We start from the raw sequence: 19913 nt of genomic DNA on the forward strand, positions 1-19913 counted from the left end.
GTCTTACGGAATAATTTTCTGAGGTAACTCATCAGTTAGAAATAAAGTATTCATTGCACAAAAGCGAGCAGTAAGGATAATATGTGGTGTTCATCCACGACCGTCACGTCGGTATCTCTTCAATGAGTTAGGCATTTTAAGTGCACCATCACTATACGCATATTTACTGATCAAACTAGTCATAAATAATCGGTCGCAATTTGAGAAGAACAGAGACGTTCACACCTACATCATTAGAGGGAAAAGTTGCCTTTATTACCCATTGTTAAAGCTATCAGTGGCCCATAAAGCGGTTCAGCAAGCAGCGCAACAAAAATTTTTGATCATTTGCCCAATAACATAAAATGTCTGACAGGTAGTGACACAAGTTTTAAATCTAATTCAAAATTATTTCTCCTGGACAACTCCCATTATGCCACTGATGAATTTGTACTTAAAAATCGTAAGCCAGTAAAAAAAAGGTAGATACATGAGTGGAACTAAAAATAATGTGTTCATTAATGTTAACTCTAATCATGTATACATACCCTGCTAAATGACTCGTTCCATATTATTTCGATAAAAGAATCGTTCAAATGATCTGTGGAACGTGTAACTAATTAACTAACTTCCCTCAGAATTGCTGCTACCTTTGGGAGAGCCAGCCATGACTAAACTATTCCATATGTTGTGCAAGATATATCAGACAGACTTCACGAAGAATGTACCAGTTCCAATTCCAAAGAAAGTACCTGCTGACAGGTGGCAATCTTACCAAACTATCAGCTGAAGAAGTCATAATTGCAAAATACTGACATGAATAATTTACAAAAAAAAATGGAAATATTCGTAGAAGGCAAACTCAGGGAAGATCAGTATGGTCTTCGGAGAGGAGTTGGCAAACTCAGGGCAATATTGGTCCTATGACTTACCTTAGTAGGGATCTGGAGAAATGTTTGAACTGGCACGACAATTCTGGCCCTGTGACTTCCTTCAGAAGATAAGTTAACGGCGAAATTACGTTTATAGCATCTCCAGATTTGGAAAAAGCCTTTGACTGTGTTGACTGAAAAATTCTTTTTAAATTTATGAAGGTAGCAGAAGTAAAATACAGGGAGCAGATGGTTATTTGCAACTTGCACCGAAACCATACGGAAGTTATAAGAGACGAACGGTGAGAAAGGGAAGCAGTGGTTGAGAAGGAAGTGAAACAGAGTTGTAGCCTATCTCCGATGTTATTCAGTCTGTACATTGAGCAAGCTTGAAGGAACGCCAGGAGGTATTTGGAAAAGGGGATCTGGAAGTGCAGTGGAATGGAACAGACGGTCCCTTGAAATGAGGATATAAAATGAATATTAACGAAACCAACCCCCCATGAACCATGGACCTTGCCGTTGGTGGGGAGGCTTGCGTGCCTCAGCGATACAGATGGCCGTACCGTAGGTGCAACCACAACGGAGGGGTATCTGTTGAGAGGCCAGACAAACATGTGGTTCCTGAAGAGGGGCAGCAGCCTTTTCAGTAGTTGCAGGGGCAACAGTCTGGATGATTGACTGATCTGGCCTTGTAACATTAACCAAAACGGCCTTGCTGTGCTGGTACTGCGAACGGCTGAAAGCAAGGGGAAACTACAGCCGTAATTTTTCCCGAGGACATGCAGCTCTACTGTATGATTAAATGATGATGGCGTCCTCTTGGGTAAAATATTCCGGAGGTAAAATAGTCCCCCATTCGGATCTCCGGGCGGGGACTACTCAAGAGGACGTCGTTATCAGGAGAAAGAAAACTGGCGTTCTACGGATCGGAGCGTGGAATGTCAGATCACTTAATCGGGCAGGTAGGTTAGAAAATTTAAAAAGGGAAATGGATAGGTTAAAGTTAGATATAGTGGGAATTAGTGAAGTTCGGTGGCAGGAGGAACAAGACTTTTGGTCAGGTGATTACAGGGTTATAAATACAAAATCAAATAGGGGTAATGCAGGAGTAGGTTTAATAATGAATAAAAAAATAGGAGTGCGGGTTAGCTACTACAAACAGCATAGTGAACGCATTATTGTGGCCAAGATAGACACAAAGCCCATGCCTACTACAGTAGTACAAGTTTATATGCCAACTAGCTCTGCAGATGATGAAGAAATAGATGAAATGTATGACGAGATAAAAGAAATTATTCAGGTAGTGAAGGGAGACGAAAATTTAATAGTCATGGGTGACTGGAATTCGTCAGTAGGAAAAGGGAGAGAAGGAAACATAGTAGGTGAATATGGATTGGGGGGAAGGAATGAAAGAGGAAGCCGCCTTGTAGAATTTTGCACAGAGCATAACTTAATCATAGCTAACACTTGGTTCAAGAATCATGAAAGGAGGCTGTATACATGGAAGAAGCCAGGAGATACTAAAAGGTATCAGATAGATTATATAATGGTAAGACAGAGATTTAGGAACCAGGTTTTAAATTGTAAGACATTTCCTGGGGCAGATGTGGATTCTGACCACAATCTATTGTTTATGAACTGCAGATTGAAACTGAAGAAACTGCAAAAAGGTGGGAATTTAAGGAGATGGGACCTGGATAAACTGAAAGAACCAGAGGTTGTAGAGAGTTTCAGGGAGAGCATAAGGGAACAATTGACAGGAATGGGGGAAAGAAATACAGTAGAAGAAGAATGGGTAGCTCTGAGGGATGAAGTGGTGAAGGCAGCAGACGATCAAGTAGGTAAAAAGACGAGGGCTAATAGAAATCCTTGGGTAACAGAAGAAATATTGAATTTAATTGATGAAAGAAGAAAATATAAAAATGCAGTAAATGAAGCAGGCAAAAAGGAATACAAACGTCTCAAAAATGAGATCGACAGGAAGTGCAAAATGGCTAAGCAGGGATGGCTAGAGGACAAATGTAAGGATGTAGAGGCTTGTCTCACTAGGGGTAAGATAGATACTGCCTACAGGAAAATTAAAGAGACCTTTGGAGAGAAGAGAACCACTTGTATGAATATCAAGAGCTCAGATGGAAACCCAGTTCTAAGCAAAGAAGGGAAGGTAGAAAGGTGGAAGGAGTATATAGAGGGTTTATACAAGGGAGATGTTCTTGAGGACAATATTATGGAAATGGAAGAGGATGTAGATGAAGACGAAATGGGAGATATGATACTGCGTGAAGAGTTTGACAGAGCACTGAAAGACCTGAGTCGAAACAAGGCCCCGGGAGTAGACAACATTCCACTAGAACTACTGATGGCCTCGGGAGAGCCAGTCATGACAAAACTCTACCATCTGGTGAGCACGATGTATGAGACAGGCGAAATACCCTCAGACTTCAAGAAGAATATAATAATTCCAATCCCAAAGAAAGCAGGTGTTGACAGATGTGAAAATTACCGAACTATCAGTTTAATAAGTCACAGCTGCAAAATACTAACGCGAATTCTTTACAGACGAATGGAAAAACTGGTAGAAGCTGACCTCGGGGAAGATCAGTTTGGATTCCGTAGGAATGTTGGAACACGTGAGGCAATACTGACCTTACGACTTATCGTGGAAGAAAGATTAAGAAAAGGCAAACCTACGTTTCTAGCATTTGTAGACTTAGAGAAAGCTTTTGACAATGTTGACTGGAATACTCTCTTTCAAATTCTGAAGGTGGCAGGGGTAAAATACAGGGAGCGAAAGGCTATTTACAATTTGTACAGAAACCAGATGGCAGTTATAAGAGTCGAGGGGCATGAAAGGGAAGCAGTGGTTGGGAAAGGAGTGAGACAGGGTTGTAGCCTCTCCCCGATGTTATTCAATCTGTATATTGAGCAAGCAGTAAAGGAAACAAAAGAAAAATTCGGAGTAGGTATTAAAATTCATGGAGAAGAAGTAAAAACTTTGAGGTTCGCCGATGACATTGTAATTCTGTCAGAGACAGCAAAGGACTTGGAAGAGCAGTTGAACGGAATGGACAGTGTCTTGAAAGGAGGATATAAGATGAACATCAACAAAAGCAAAACGAGGATAATGGAATGTAGTCAAATTAAGTCGGGTGATGCTGAGGGAATTAGATTAGGAAATGAGACACTTAAAGTAGTAAAGGAGTTTTGCTATTTAGGGAGTAAAATAACCGATGATGGTCGAAGTAGAGAGGATATAAAATGTAGACTGGCAATGGCAAGGAAAGCGTTTCTCAAGAAGAGAAATTTGTTAACATCGAGTATAGATTTAGGTGTCAGGAAGTCGTTTCTGAAAGTATTTGTATGGAGTGTAGCCATGTATGGAAGTGAGACATGGACGATAACTAGTTTGGACAAGAAGAGAATAGAAGCTTTCGAAATGTGGTGCTACAGAAGAATGCTGAAGATAAGGTGGGTAGATCACGTAACTAATGAGGAGGTATTGAATAGGATTGGAGAGAAGAGAAGTTTGTGGCACAACTTGACTAGAAGAAGGGATCGGTTGGTAGGACATGTTTTGACGCATCAAGGGATCACAAATTTAGCATTGGAGGGCAGCGTGGAGGGTAAAAATCGTAGAGGGAGACCAAGAGATCAATACACTAAGCAGATTCAGAAGGATGTAGGTTGCAGTAGGTACTGGGAGATGAAGAAGCTTGCACAGGATAGAGTAGCATGGAGAGCTGCATCAAACCAGTCTCAGGACTGAAGACCACAACAACAACAACAACGAAACCAAAACAACGGTAATGAAGTATAGTCTAATTAAATCAGGCGCTGCTGAGGTAAATAGATCAGGAAATGAGAAGCTAAAAGTAGTGGATAAGTTTTTCTATTTGGGCAGTACAATAGCTTACGATAGCTAAAGTAGGAAGGATATAAAATGTAAAATGGCGGCTACAAGAAAAGCTTTTCTGTAGGAGAGAAATTTGTTAACATCGAACATAAATTTAAGTGTTAGAAAGTCTTTCCTGAAGGTACACTCCAGACAAAAAAAAACATGTACCACAACTTGTTCGAATGTGACGGAAATCGTTAGATGTGATGTACATGCACAGATAAACAAATGATTACAATTTGAGAAAAATTTGATGATTTATTCAGGAGAATGAGTTTTATAAATTGAGCAAGTCAATAACGTGTTAGTCTACCTCTGACCCTAATGCAAGCAGCTATAAGGCTTGTCATTGATTCATAGAGTTGTTGGATATCCTCAGGGATATCGTGTCAGATTCAGTCCAATTGGAGCCTTACATCGTCAAAATCCCGCGCTGGTTGCAGGGCCCTGCCCACACTGCTCCAAACGTTCTCAATCTGGAAGAGATCCGGCGACCTTGTTGGTCAAGATAGTGTTTGGGAAACACGAAGACAAGCAGTATAAATTTTCGGCGTGTGCAGGAGGCATTATCTTGCTGAATTGTAAGCCCAGAACGGTTTTTCATTAAGGGCAGCAAAATGGGGCGTAGAATGATGTCGACGTATCGCTATGCTGAAAGGGTGCAGCAGATGATAACCGCAGGGGTCCTGCTTCGAAATGAAATGGCAACCCGGACCATCACTGCTGGTTGTCGGGTCGTATCCCACCGGCGTCTGAGGCTTCTTCAGACACGTCTTCGCTGGTCATTGGAGCCTTAGTTCGAAGTATGACTCATCAATGAACACCATGCTGCTCCAGTCAAAGAGATTCCAGACGTGCTTGCCAAACCCTAACTTACCCAGCAAGGTCGCCATATCTGTCCCCAGTTGAGCTCATCTGGAGCATTATGTGCATCCAGCCATCTCAGGATTTTGTGATCTAATGCGTCAATTTGACAGAATCTGGTACATCTCTCAGGAGGACACCTAACAATTCTATCAATCGATGCCAAGCCGAATAACTGCTGGCATTGACTCGCTCAATTTCTGAAGCTGTTTCGTTCGAATAAATCATCCTATTCTTCTAGAATCGTAATCATTTTTTTTCTGTGCATATACTTCACATCTACCGTTTCCGCCCATTCGGATGATTCCTTCACGGTGCGTCGCTTTTTTTCCCTTAGAGTGTACGATGGCGCATTGCTGCTGCGGCGCACTTCCACCAACTCAGCATGGAGTGTGTCGGCGTTATTCTCTGCCCAACGCTTGAAACGAATTACCTCAAGATGCTCTACGTTTTAAACGGGCTGCGCGATTTCATTTCAGCTGCTCTAGTTGCAAACTACGGCAATGTGGTAAGAAGGTTTCAGTCTGTACCGGGAATGCAGATCCAGGTATGTACCCGCACCAAGCAACTTCTTAATTATGTAAATTTATTTTTTGTGCTAATTTAAACTTCATGACCAGTAGACTTTCACCGAGGATCAGTTACCCAAGCACACCCAGATAAAATGAAACACAGATTTGTGGTACGCGGGCGTATTCACGTAATACTGAGATTACAGACTCAGAAATCCTACAGTTTTGTAATCTTAATCGTTACCGTTATCTTTTAGACAAGAATGCCGGTTATTCATCTGTTAAAACTGAATTTTGTATTGTTTTCAGCCAAATAAATTTCACATAATTGTTTAAGTCCGTTTCTGGGGACTAAAAAGAAGTTGTCAAACTATAAATGTGCAAAGTGTGCAAAACTTAAGGACAAAAGTAACTTTCGAATAGTGTGTCATTGCGAAGTAACACAGCTCGATCAGTCTTGGACCACACATAGAAAGAACTGCTACACTATAGTGCAGAAGGTAAAGGAAGGAAATACGCAATGGTACCAAGCGAAATGACACATTTATACAAAGACAGTAATTACACTGAAGCCACCGCGATTTATGACGGTCTCCTGGTCATTAAACTAGGCGAGACAGACGGTAACGAAAGCTCCCATGTTGGCCACAAGGTTGATACGGAGTTCTTGTGGCACGGCGTTCCATCCTTCCATCACAGCGCTTGACAACTGCTGGATGATCACTGGTACATGTCGACTTGCTGCAGTACGTCTCCCCAAAGCATCCATCAACTGCTCGATCACATTTGAGTGGTGGGGAAACACGACTCAATCCATTCGCCGAATATCCTCTCGTTCCAAAAGCCCCTCCACGTGCGCCATCTGATGCAGTCGCTCACTGCCATACAGTCTGGGCACGATGCACTCGTGAGAAAATGCACACGGGGGAGGGAGTAGTGTCAGAATAAAGATAACAGACAGGTGTAATATGTTCGGAGATTTGGAGGTCATTACGCCCATGCAACGTTATGTCTCGCCACACTACAACATGTGGACCACAAAATGATCATGTTTGAGACTGTTCCTGGGAGCTTTACGTGTTCAAACCTCTCACCATATCAGAGTGCGTTCAGCGTGATCATTTTGGTGTTCCAGTGCTATGGTCTGAGGGGGCATAACGTTGAATGGGCTTAATAACCTTCAAATCTTTGAACAAGGTACTCCCACGGGTCAAAGTTATTGTGACACTGTAGTGGTTTCCCGTTGACGTCTTCTCAAGGTTACGTTCGGCCCTGACTTGATTTAAATGGATGACGACGAGCGAGCCCATCGAACGCGCAGGTTGTGGCGAATGGACTGGCCTGCCCAATCCGCCGACTTAAACCTCATCGAGCACACTTTGGATGAGTACTCCAGCACGTCCAAATGCACCCATCCAGCAGTTGTTACCCGTGCTGGTGGAGTAATGGAACGTCCTACCACATCAACTCTTTTAACAATCTTGTGGCCAGCTACGGTACAATAAAATTAAAAAAAATGTAAAACAGAAATATGTAATTAAAAACAAAGGAACCAACCACTCGACTAGAGCGCCGCCAGTCCCCACAATCTCTCCCCAACCAAACATCCCACAGCACTGACACTCCCAAAAGTGCCCATGATCCCTCAACCCTTCTACCAGACAGGTCAAGAGTATAGTGAACAGTACGGTTATGGCACGCAATTAAGTGAAGCCTTTATCAAAGAAATTTTAGTCCCATACTGCTTCCACAACAGCCCATAGACATTCATTGAGAGATATAAAAGTAACTGCTCACTCTACATACTTAGTTGTAAGTAATATGAACACTAAACCTATAGTAAAAATTCAGTTGCCAAAAAGGAGTAACTTCTTACCTAAAAGAAAATGAATTGGATTATGTTACGAAATTTAATATAGTTAAGTTGTAGACAATACGATCTGAATGGACAATATTAACTCTATTTCTCTTGATCGCAAATCGTAATTCAAACCGGTAAAACCTTGATTCTTTCAAGAATCGAACTCCCCTGTATAAAACACATTCAAAAGTCTGATTCTTTTAGAAATGAGTTAATTTGTTAAATGTTGGAGTTTAAGCATGTAAGCGAGATGGCGCTTAAGAAAGCTTTAAAATTCTGCTCAAAGTTTGTTGGAAGCCGCTAATTGGTCTCATCATGAAACACTGGGTAAGTATAGTGTGGGTAACTTGCGCTACGTTTTAAGCAAAAATTAGTTTTTCACGCACCTCAATATCTATGACCTCTTATCTCCTGAACTGCGTGTCGTACAATGACAAAATTTCGCAGGTACATTCATTGGTATATGTGAATACTGTTTGCAAAGTGTATTGCGAATAGAGGTAGTAGTAAAGAAGTAATACATTAAAACGTAATGCTGCATACGGCAGTTTTACTGCATGAATAGCGAAAATGTAGTGTCCGATAAACTTTATTCCCTTTTATCATTTTGTGGGGACGTCAGCGTGAAAAAGTTTCGGAATGGTTTGAAACTATGTCTACAGTTTGTTGGACGTCGCTAAGTGCTCTCATTCACAAATACTCGATGAATAAAGTCCGGGTATTTGCACACCGTCAGTTAGGCTACCTGAAGAGAAACTCATGGTTTCTAACTGTAATAGTTCTCTTATTGAGTTAAGCTTTTAACATAAGTTTATATGTCTTAATGAGAAGATTATTACAGTCTGGGTATTTGCACGCCGTCAGCTAGGCTGCCTCAAGAGAAACTCATGGTTTCTAACTGTAATAGTTCTCTTATTGAGTTACGCTTTTAACATAAGTTTATATGTCTTAATGAGAAGACTATTAAAGAATTTTAAATTTTTAAATTCGGTCCATAGTTATGAGAAATATTGAAAATCAAATTTTTCTTGCCCCTGAAGCTTATAGATAGGCAACCTGCAACTCGAAGCGTGTCCCGGTATATTCGCTTAGCAATACAGATTGTAGATGGGGCCAGGAGCCACAGTTTTGTTTTTTTTTTTCTTACTTTACATCTGCCGTTCTTTCCAGGCAAATATGCCAGTTGGCTCTGAATGGGCCAGTGGTAGTCCTAGTTGGATCTCGTTGCTTTTTCCGTCTGAAGGGAGTGCTGAAGCAGCAACTGACGCAAAATAATTGCAAGTACTAACAATACTAAGGGGAAGTTTGGAAAGGGATTAAAATTCAGGAAGATCATACAAAAAAAAATTAAGGTTTGACGACGATATTACAGTTTCGACAGAGACGGAAACGGACTAGGAAGATCATCTCAAAGGAGTGGATAGTGTCTTTAAAACACCAATTAAGGTGAACATCATTGAAAGTAAAGCAGGGGTAATGAAATGTACACAAATTTAAAACAAGCTTTGCTAAGGGATCTAGATGAACTGAAATGATACGTCGTGTGGCTAGGTCCTTCCCTCGGGTAAACCGGCCGCCCGGTGCAAGTATTTATAGTTGACGCCACTTCGGTGGCTTGCGTGTCGATGAGGATGATATGATGATATGATGATGAAGACAGTACAACAACCAGTCCACGACCGGTGAAAATCTCCGATCCAGCCGGGAATCGAACCCGCGCCCCTTGCATGGCATGCCGCGCTGACCACACGGCTATAAAGGCGGACAGGGAATTAGATGAGGGGGATGAGACAGTGAAAGTAGTAGAAAGGTTGTGTTATTTGCGTGGGCAAAATAACTGGCGACGGTAGACTTGCAATAGTAAGAAAAGTTTTTTCTGAAAAAGCGAAATTTGTTAACATCTAATTTACATTTTAATGTTGGGAATCTTTTCAGGAAGTGTTTGGAGTGTAGCATTGTATGAGAATGAAACGCGTATTGTAAAATAAAGCAACATACTAGAACAGTGTAGAATTTGTTGAGGCACTGTGCTCCAGAAGATTTCTGGAAATTACAATGGAAGTCGAGTTACTAACGAAGAAGTATTGAATAGAATCGGCGAGAAAAGACACGAGATATGGCCATAAAATAAGGGGGCTGCTGCTATCATAGAGTACGCATACGCAAAAGATGAACGGCGTGGGTGTGGCCGTGGTATTCTTTTGCTTCAAAGATGTCATTTTGTTTGTAAACGCCAATCCATGAGTTGGCAGGGGCCAACTTCACAAGGAGCGGAAAAAGCTCGAATCAAGATTCAAAGCAACGATAATAGTATTTTTTCATATTCATGGAATTGTGTATCTTCACTGGTTTCCTGAAGGTCAAGCTAATAATAGATATTACTACCTTGAAGTTCTCGCTCAACTTCGTGAGAAAATGAGCGAAAAACGTCCCGAATTGTGGAAGAACAAGTCATGGGTTCGGCATCAAAACAACGCGAAGTACATCATCCCAGGCCACACCACCCACCTTATTCGCCTGACGGAGCACCGTGTGACTTTTATCTATTCCCACGGTAAAATTTGCACTAAAAGCAACAAAATTTCATCTCGGTGAAACAGTTAAAGCAAAAGTGGCACGAGCAATCAAGGAGCTCACAGACGAAGACTTCCACCACTGTTTCCAACAATGGAAAGTTCGCATGCAACGCTGTAAGGATACAGGAGGGGGGTGTATTGAGGTTAGCAATAACTAAATATGTATGTTTTTTAAATAAAATGATTTACAGCAATAGTCCCGTTATTTTATAGCTACAGCACGTTACAGCACACATCATGAGCAGAAGAAGGGATAGCCTGACAGGTTCAAAATGGTTCAAAAATGGCTCTGAGCAGTATGCGACTTAACTTCTGAGGTCATCAGTCGCCTAAAACTTAGAACTAATTAAACCTAACTAACCTAAGGACATCACACACATCCATGCCCAAGGCAGGATTCGAAACTGTGACCGTGGCGGTTGCTCGGTTCCAGATTGTAGCGCCTAGAACCGCACGGCCACTCCGGCCGGCTTCAAAATGGTTCAAATGGCTCTGAGCACTATGTGACTTAACATCAGAGGTCATCAGTGCCGTAGAACTTAGAACTACTTAAACCTAACTAACCTAAGGACATCACACACATCCATGACCGAGGCAGGATTCGAACCTGCACCCGCAGCAGTCGCGCGGTTCCGGACTGAGCGCCTAGAACCGGTAGACCACCGCGGCCGGCTAGCCTGACAGGAGAAATCCTGAGACATCGGCGAATAGTTGATTTGGTAATGAAGTGAAGTGTGTGTTCAAAACTGCTGAGGGTGATAAAGGCTTGACTACAGAAAACAGGCCGCAGTAGCTATGCATGGAGAGCCCTGCATAGGACAGTCCAACGTTCAAAGCTGCATCGAAGCATTTTTCAGGCTGAATCAACAACAAATATGCCTGATAGAGAATACATTCGTTCCATATACAGAGGGTGGACAAAGCTATCGAAATACCAAGTGCACAACATATTACCATGCCTAATACGGTGTAGGAAAACCGTTGACATTCAATGCAGCTTCCAGTCGTCTCAGAATGGATAAATACAGGTCCTGTTTGGGATGGATCTGATCAGCCAGAATAGTCACAGAAAGCTTAGCAGTGACGCGACTTTGCAGAGTCCATGGAATCCATGGATACCACGATATTGGTGCCAAAATCATCACCGAACCCCCGTCATATTTCAGTCATGGAACGTAAACACGGCCAGAAGTTCGAAACTGTATGCAACAAGATCCATCCGACAAAATGATTTTCTTCGTTGTTTCACTGTCCAGATATTAGGATTTCGATACCAGGTTTTCCTGTTACACTTTTCGGTTTATTTTTAGATCAATTTTTGGGTATATCGAACTGTGACACTGAAGTATGGAAGCGTTGGAGCGTTACAAAATAAACCACTTTGAAAAATTCCCTAGCAATGCGTAGGCTCATCCAATCCAGTTCAACCTTTATATCTGTTAGATTCACGCTGAAATAACCATTTCTATATTGCGTTTCCACAGTAGTGAAAAAGTAATCATTGATCACGGAATCCTTATCATTTATTAAATGAAACAACAAGTTCACTGTCAAAAGTAATCCTAAACCGTATTCTGAAATAGTGTCTTGTTTCTCCACTAGGCAGTGCCACAAGTTCCTCCAAAAATCGTAACACAACACACACACAAATGTAATACTTACTAATGTAAATCCACCCGATGATGGAGGTTTAAATCTTCGAAACGCGTCGTGGAAATAAATAAAACGGTGACTGGTAACAGTGAACTTGTTGTTTCATTTAATGTCAGTAAAAGTCACGGTAAAGCCTAACCTAAAAATGTTCGCATTTAAAGCTTATCATTTATGTTTTACTCTCCGTATGTTTCTACAGAAAAATTACTGATTCACAAGCGTAATACTGTTTCAGCATTAAATCTCGTAAGTAATCCTGCGAGTCTTTCCGCGAAATAGCTGAATTACTGAAAAACTTTTCTTCTATGACATAACACTTTCAACTCTTATCTTTCTAGAAAATTATTCACACTATCATATACACTCTGAGACAAAAAAAAGAACGACCCTCCACGAAGGAATTATCTAAATGGCACGGAAATCATTAGATGTGATGTACGTGTACAGGCAAACAAATAATTATAATTTCAGAAAAATTGGATCATTTATTCAAGAGAAAGAGAAGCACAAATTGAGCGAGTCAGTAACACGCTGATTCTCCTCTGGCGCTCATCAAGCAGTCATTGGGCTTGGCATTGATTGAATGAGATTTTGGGTGTCTTCCTCATCGATATCACGCCAAATTCTGTCCAATTGTCGCATTAGATCGTCAAAATCCCAAGCTGGTTGGAGGGTCCTGCCCATAATGCTCAGAACGTTTTCAACTGGGTAAATATGCGGCGACCTTACTGGCCGAGGCAGGGTTTGGCAAGCACGAAGATAAGCAGTGGAAACTCTCGCCAGTCATCGGTGATCAGTTTGAAGCGGGACTGATCAATGAAGATAATTCTACTCCGGTCAATGAGACTGCAGGCCGAAGACGTGTCTGGAGATGCCCCAGACAGCAGTGGTATACCAACCTGACTTTCGTCCCCCATACGGCCCGACAGGCAGGACTGCCGGTCTGGGGTGCCATTTGTTTTCATAGCAGGACCCCTGTGGTTGTCATCCGCTGCAGCCTACAGCACACCGGTACGTCGAAGATAATCTACGGGGTTTTGTTGGCCTCTCCTTCAGCTTCGAGAGTTCCAGAAGCCAGTGATAAATAAGGAGTAAAATACTGACATGATACATCTAAGATACCAATACTCCTTACAGTCGCGATGGCTCAATAGACACTTCCGTCCGCGTTGTGACTTGTGAGTGTTTCTCCGATTTCCCTCTATGCATCATAAATCTTCGAGACGTTCGCTCTTGAAACACATAACACTTAAGCTACCTTCGTTACGGGAGCAGCCACTATACGATCACGAATAATTTACCCACGTTCAAATTCACTCAGTTGCGACATAATGCACTCACAACTACACAGAATACTGTTCCGATCACGACTGACAATTGAAACGTATTGACGACATTGCACAGTTGCCGTTCGTGGTCAAATACAGTACAACAGAGCGACTAGTGTCTCCATTTATGTTCAAGCATCCGTTTGTTGTGATGTTTCCATATTTTTGTCCAACCCCAGTTTATCCTTCGCGGGGCGGCAGTTCATAGACTTCTGTGTATTCTATCCCATATGCTGGTGGGAAATACGCCTACGCTATTACATGAATATGTCCATCTTGAAAAGTTTTGATAAGCGTTGTCTAGTTATATTTCCTTCGGTGTGACAGCAGGACTGTTCGAAGAGCAAACAAAAGGTGTAGTGTGCAACAACGGAGTAAGCTAAAACTGAGTCAGTGATAACTTCGTGGTCGGTTTTGACGAAGCGTTATCTTATATTCATTCAAACATCTGTTCTCGTCTTAGTCTCGAACTTTCGAAGCGGCGGACAGTCCGTGCTTCACCAACTTTTCTCCAATGGACCCAGTAGTAACTTCACCTAACGCCATGTCGTCCTTTGTGGAATCACGCCAATGATAGTGCGTTCGTTGCTCCACGTGGTATTGTCCATACAGTCGCGTGTATAGCTAGGGCGCTTGTGACAGCCACTTCGAACACCTGTCACGTGAGTGTAAAACAGAGTGATTCCCCCACCGATTGGTGTACTACATCTTCTTATTTTAGCTCCTACTGTTAAGACGCAACTAAATTTGAAATCTCGAACGTAACCTCTAAGTAGCTCTTAACAAGATGTGTTCAGAAAGTAAGGGAAATTTTGTAATTTTGCGTGTTGGATAGGCCGATTCGCGTGATTTTTTTTCTTTTTGTGTTGGTAAACTTGGCTGGGAGCTATCTGCACAGGATCAGACGTATAGAATATTTACTCTGTTGTCAGCTGCCAAGAGGGTTACGTCTGTTTTTGGTGGTATCGGTGATAGTTTGTTTTCTATAAAAATGGATCAGAGGTTTTTTATTAAATTTTGCTATAAGAGAGGAATAAAGTCCAACAAAGTTCAGTAATGTTAAATATAGCTTTTGGTAAGTCTCAGATGAGAAAACAAGGATTTGTAAGTGCTATAAGACACCGTTCCTCACAAGCGTCTTCTAACCAAACTACGTGCCTAGGCAATATCGCCTCAGTTGTGCGACTGGATTCGTGATTTTCTGTCAGAAAGGTCACAGTTCGTAGTAATAGACGGAAAGTCGTCGAAGAAAACAGAAGTAATATACGGTGTTCCCCAAGGAAGTGTTATAGGCCCCCTACTATTCCTGATCTATATTAACGACATAGGAAACAATCTTAGATTGTTTGCAGATGATGCTGCCATTTACCGTCTTGTAAAGTCATCAGATGACCAAAACTAATTGCAAAATGAATTAGATAAGATATCTGTATGGTGAGAAAAGTGGCAGTTGATCCTGAATAAAGAAAAGTGCGAAGTTATTCACATGAGTAGTAAAAGAAATTAGTTAAATTTCGATTACACGATAAGTCACAAAAACCTGAAGGCTGTAAATTCAACTAAATACTTAGGGATTACAATTACAAATAACCTAAATTGGAACGATCACATAGATAATGCTGTGGGTAGAGCAAACCAAAGACTGCTATTCATTGGCAGAACACTTAGAAGGTGCAACAGGTCTACCAAAGAGACTGCTTACACTACGCTTGTCCGCCCTATTCTGGAGTACTGCTGTGCGGTGTGGGATCCGCATCAGGTAAGACTGACGGATAACGTCGAAAAAGTTCAAAGAAGGGCAGCTCGTTTTGGATTACCACGAAATAGGGGAGATAGTGCCACAGACGTGATACGTGAATTGGAGTGTCAATCATTAAAACAAAGGCGTTTTTCTTTGTGACGGGATCTTCTCCTGAAATTTCAATCACCAGTTTTCTTCTCCGATTGTGAAATAATTCTGTTGGTGCCCACCTACATCGGGGTAAATGATCATCGCGATAAAATAAGAGAAATTAGGGCTCGCACAGAAAAATTTAAGTGCTCGTTTTTCCCGCGCGGCGTCCGAGAGTGTAAGCGTAGAGAGACAGCTTGAAGGTGGTTCATTGAACCCTCTGCCAGGCACTTTATTGTGAATAGCTGAGTAATCATGTAGATGTAGATATAGATGTAGAAGAAGACCGTGAAGGAGTTGATGATGACGAGCGCCCTGAACGGCCCAGCAAATCATCAACCGATGATATCATGGAAAAACTGAAAGGAATAATTATGAACGATCGCTGAACCACAGTTACAGAAGTCGCTGATGAAGTTGTTATATCAACTGATACATGCCATGAAATTATTACGGATGTTCAGGATATGACAGAAAAGTTTGTTGAATTTCTAACCAGATCAGTGGCGAAAGCAAGTAGCTAAGGAGGAGCCAGATGATAGCAACGACGCAGAATTAGTGAAACATGTCACAACATGTGATAAAACATGGGTTTATGAACAGGACATCAAACCTAAGACTCATTCGTTCAGGGGAAGCATTCTTGTTGAGAGAGGTAAAAGCTTCCACAATCAACAAGTTTCAGAAGTGTTTCAGATACTGGCGTAGGTATATAGTATCCAATGGGGACTATTATGGAGGTTACAACATTGATGTCGATTAATAAATAAAATTATTTTAAAAAAGTCCCGTTATTTTATATACACATTTAGTACGTGCAGATAGAGACAGAAAGAAGTGTCTAACGGTCACTGTTAAATTCTAGTAGCACAGTGAGTTGTATGGTAATTGTGGGTTGTTCCACTAAAGGTTCCGCATACAGGATGATGAAAAAGAAAGCGCAGTAGTTTCACTTGATTCACGGGAACGTCCAACAGCTGCCTTCGTATATAAACTGAACACCTGGTTTTGGTTCATCGCACTAATCTCAAGTTAGCAGCTTCGCCCATGTGGTCTTTCTTCCAGTTTAAAGATCTCGCAGCCGGCCGCAGTGGCCATGTGGTTCTAGGCGCTACAGTCTGGAACCGCGCGACCGCTACGATCGCAGGTTCGAATCCTGCCTCGGGCATGGATGTGTGTGATGTCAATAGGTTAGTTAGGTTTAAGTAGTTCTAAGTTCTAGGGGACTGATGACCAAAGAAGTTAAGTCCCATAGTGCTCAGAGCGATTTGAACCAAAGATCTCGCAGTCGTTCTACTGCGATGTTTGTTATTTGAGTGAAGCGTACGACATCGATACTTGATTGGTCAATTTCAAATTTGATTCATCCACAATACTATGAGATCCAAAACTGCGAACATCGACACTAATTACTTGCATGCAAAGAGCAAAAGGCTATTTGCACAGAAACCAGACGGCAGTTCTAAGAGTCGAGGGGCACGAAAGGGAAGCAATGGTACAGAAGGAAGTGAGACAGAGTTGTAGCCTGTCCCTAATGTTATTCAGTCTCTATATTGAGCAAACAGTAAAGGAAACCAAGGAGTACTCTGAGATGAGGATTAAAGTAGAGAAGCGCATCAAACCAATCTTCGAATATGAGACCACAATATCAACATTTTTTTGCATATAGTTACAACACATGATCTCCATTTCAGCTACGCTGCTATATAAAGACAAGTCGTAGTTTAACGTTGTTGCAAAAAAACTCGAGAAGAAATGTTTGGACGAACATAGCCTACACACATATGTATATGTAGTATATTAATACAATATGTACTTTATAAATGGGACAGTTCTTGACTGGTTTACTTCAAATTTTTACATAATATTCTAATAAACGTTTGGACAGACACAGGCCAAATATTTATTTAAGATGTACAGTATATAAAATCTATTCTTCTGTATGAAGCAAGGCATGGTTTAATGTTATCAAAAATCTCAAAAAGTGCTTGACTGATTTACTTCAAATTTTGACAAAGTATTCTAATAAACATTTGGACAGACATAGGATATATATTTTAATATATGGTAATGTATGTACCCTACCATATAAAGTTGAGGTGTCATTTAACGTTGTTACCAAAACTCTATGGAAGTTCTTGAATGCTTTACTTCAAGATTTTACATGATATTCTAATAAACATTCAGACAGATGATATAGGCTACATATTTTAATACATATATTAAATAAATATACGCATAATACATAAAGAGGAAACACTGTTAGCAAAAATGCCAAAGTTCTTGGCTAATTTACTACATATCTAATTATTGGCAGATTTACTTCAAATTTCTACATGATACTCTACTAAATGTTTGGTCAGACATAGTTGGCGTATTTTTTGAATACTTATTGGATATAAATATATATGTAATATATAAATAGGAAACTCTGTCAGGAAAATTCTCGAAAAATATCTTTATTTATTTACTCCAAATTTTCACACAATACTCCAATAAAATTTGGACGGCCGTACTACATATTTTTTAACACATATAATACATAAATATATGTAAAGTGGATTAGGCATATGCTGTTAGCAAAAATCTCAAAACGTTCTTAATCGATTTACTTCAATTTGTTGCACAATGCTCTAGGCTACATATTTTTTAACCAAAATTGTTCTGGTTTTTTGTTAAAACTGGACTTCGTAATCTACCGATTCACAAATTAAAATCATGCACAATCCTGTCATTGAAGCTGCTATCCTCACAGATCCAGCAACTAGAAAAGTCTCTCTCGTATCCCATACACCAATGATCCCAACCGATTTACTCATTTGTTTTAAGTGATTTGAGTTCCCAATCAAAGTTTCCTTTGCAGCACCAATAAACAATGCTCAAAGTCGGAGAGACGGGTGGGAGAGGAGGTGGACAGAGATGGGGCAGAAAATGAACACAGAGACGAAGGACGGAATGGACAGAGAAAGTCTTGGATTGTTTTAGTGATCGTCTTGTCATCAGTGTAGCAAATAACAGCTCCAGTCGTGACCTTTATGGGTTTACCCACCGGATTCAGACGTCGAGGGAGTTATGAGACTAACGGATGAGTGTTACTGACGGTAAGCACTGCCTTCAGTAGATTCACTATTTTTACCTGTTTTTTTTTTCTTGAACTGAATGCCCTTTCCACCTGGAGGTTAAAGCGCGTATTTCAGAAGCTTTACCATATTGTAATTCAATGTCTTAAAATCAGCAGATGTTCACATTACTATGAGTTAGCTGGCACCGCTGGCCCGTCAGCGCAAATGTGCTGCTAATATTTCAGCGGTTGTGAGATTTTTCGGTCTTATCGGCTACATTACAGCACAACTAGTCATATTACCGTCTTACTTGAGTGTACTCGTGAGGGAGTGCTTTAAGCTCCACGTAAACGACGAGCCAATGAAGTAACAGTAAACGCAGAAGTATACATAGCGCGGTGTTTACATCAGGTTTATTCTTAACAAAGTATAAAGTTTGTGCAGTGCAGTGAGTATTCGACTCGATCACTTACGGGTAACCAAGCATTAGGACTGTTTGTTAAGTTTGCAAAATTTTTGTTGAAGTGAACAAAATGGATAAAATAAAGAAAACCAGTGTTGCTTTTAAGCGAAAACAATGTCAGGAAAAGGAAGAGAGTATACACAAATTGACCATAATTGACAAATTTTTTACTCAGCCTTCTACAAGCACATCCTGCCCAAACATTTGTGTTGATTATGGCTCAGATAACGCGGTATCTGTTGAGAAGCTTATTGAAGACGGTCCGAAAATAAATTCACAAAGGAATAATGTATGGTGTATGGGTAATCGGGACTGGAAGCGCTTATCAGAAAGAATTAAAGAACACAGTTTCTGGAGTGGCCATACGGAAGCATGTGCTGTGTACAAGCTTTGGAAAAAGGATGATACTATCGAAATTGAAATTCGTAATGAAGCATCACTGAAAATAATCTGCTAGAACAAATTAGAACATCACAGTTTTTCGCCATCATAATGGACACTACATTGGATATGTCGAAGGTAGATCAGCTAAACATTGTTCTGAGATATCCAGTAATAATCAAATCAGAAAATAAACAAACAATCGATAAAAAAGTAAAAGAATTATTCCTTGGCTTTTAGGTCATCAGACATGGTGCAGCAGATTTAGTCAAGTAAGTGACTAAATTATTTTTTATTGACAAAAAATTGGGTTAAAAAAGTGTGCAGGTCAAGGTTATGATGGGGCCACTGTAAGTGATGTTTATAATTATTTGAAAGTATTAAAGTAGTAAAACAAAAATGTTAAATTTCGAGTTCGTATTCCTTTGTGAATTCATGTACCAAATATTGAACGTCATCATTTATTCATCCAAAATATTACAAAAACGCGATATCAATTTGGCCGACGCAAGTAGAGCTTTAGCAGATGCTGAAACAAAACTGATGTTGAACAGAAATGATTTAGAATCATTC

The 19913-nt window shown here is 40.7% G+C and overlaps 1 protein-coding gene across 1 annotated transcript in view; it reads left to right on the forward strand.

Moving 5' to 3' along the window:
* LOC126214945 (CUGBP Elav-like family member 4) overlaps positions 1-19913 on the forward strand; it is a 235835-nt gene that overhangs the window by 90381 nt on the left and 125541 nt on the right. Inside the window, exon 6 of the mRNA XM_049941582.1 lies at positions 16131-16142. Within this exon, the coding sequence (XP_049797539.1) occupies positions 16131-16142 (12 nt within the window). The remainder of the gene's footprint in view (positions 1-16130; positions 16143-19913) is intronic.

Source organism: Schistocerca nitens, chromosome 12 (genome assembly GCF_023898315.1).
Source record: "Schistocerca nitens isolate TAMUIC-IGC-003100 chromosome 12, iqSchNite1.1, whole genome shotgun sequence".
Taxonomy (NCBI): domain Eukaryota; kingdom Metazoa; phylum Arthropoda; class Insecta; order Orthoptera; family Acrididae; genus Schistocerca; species Schistocerca nitens.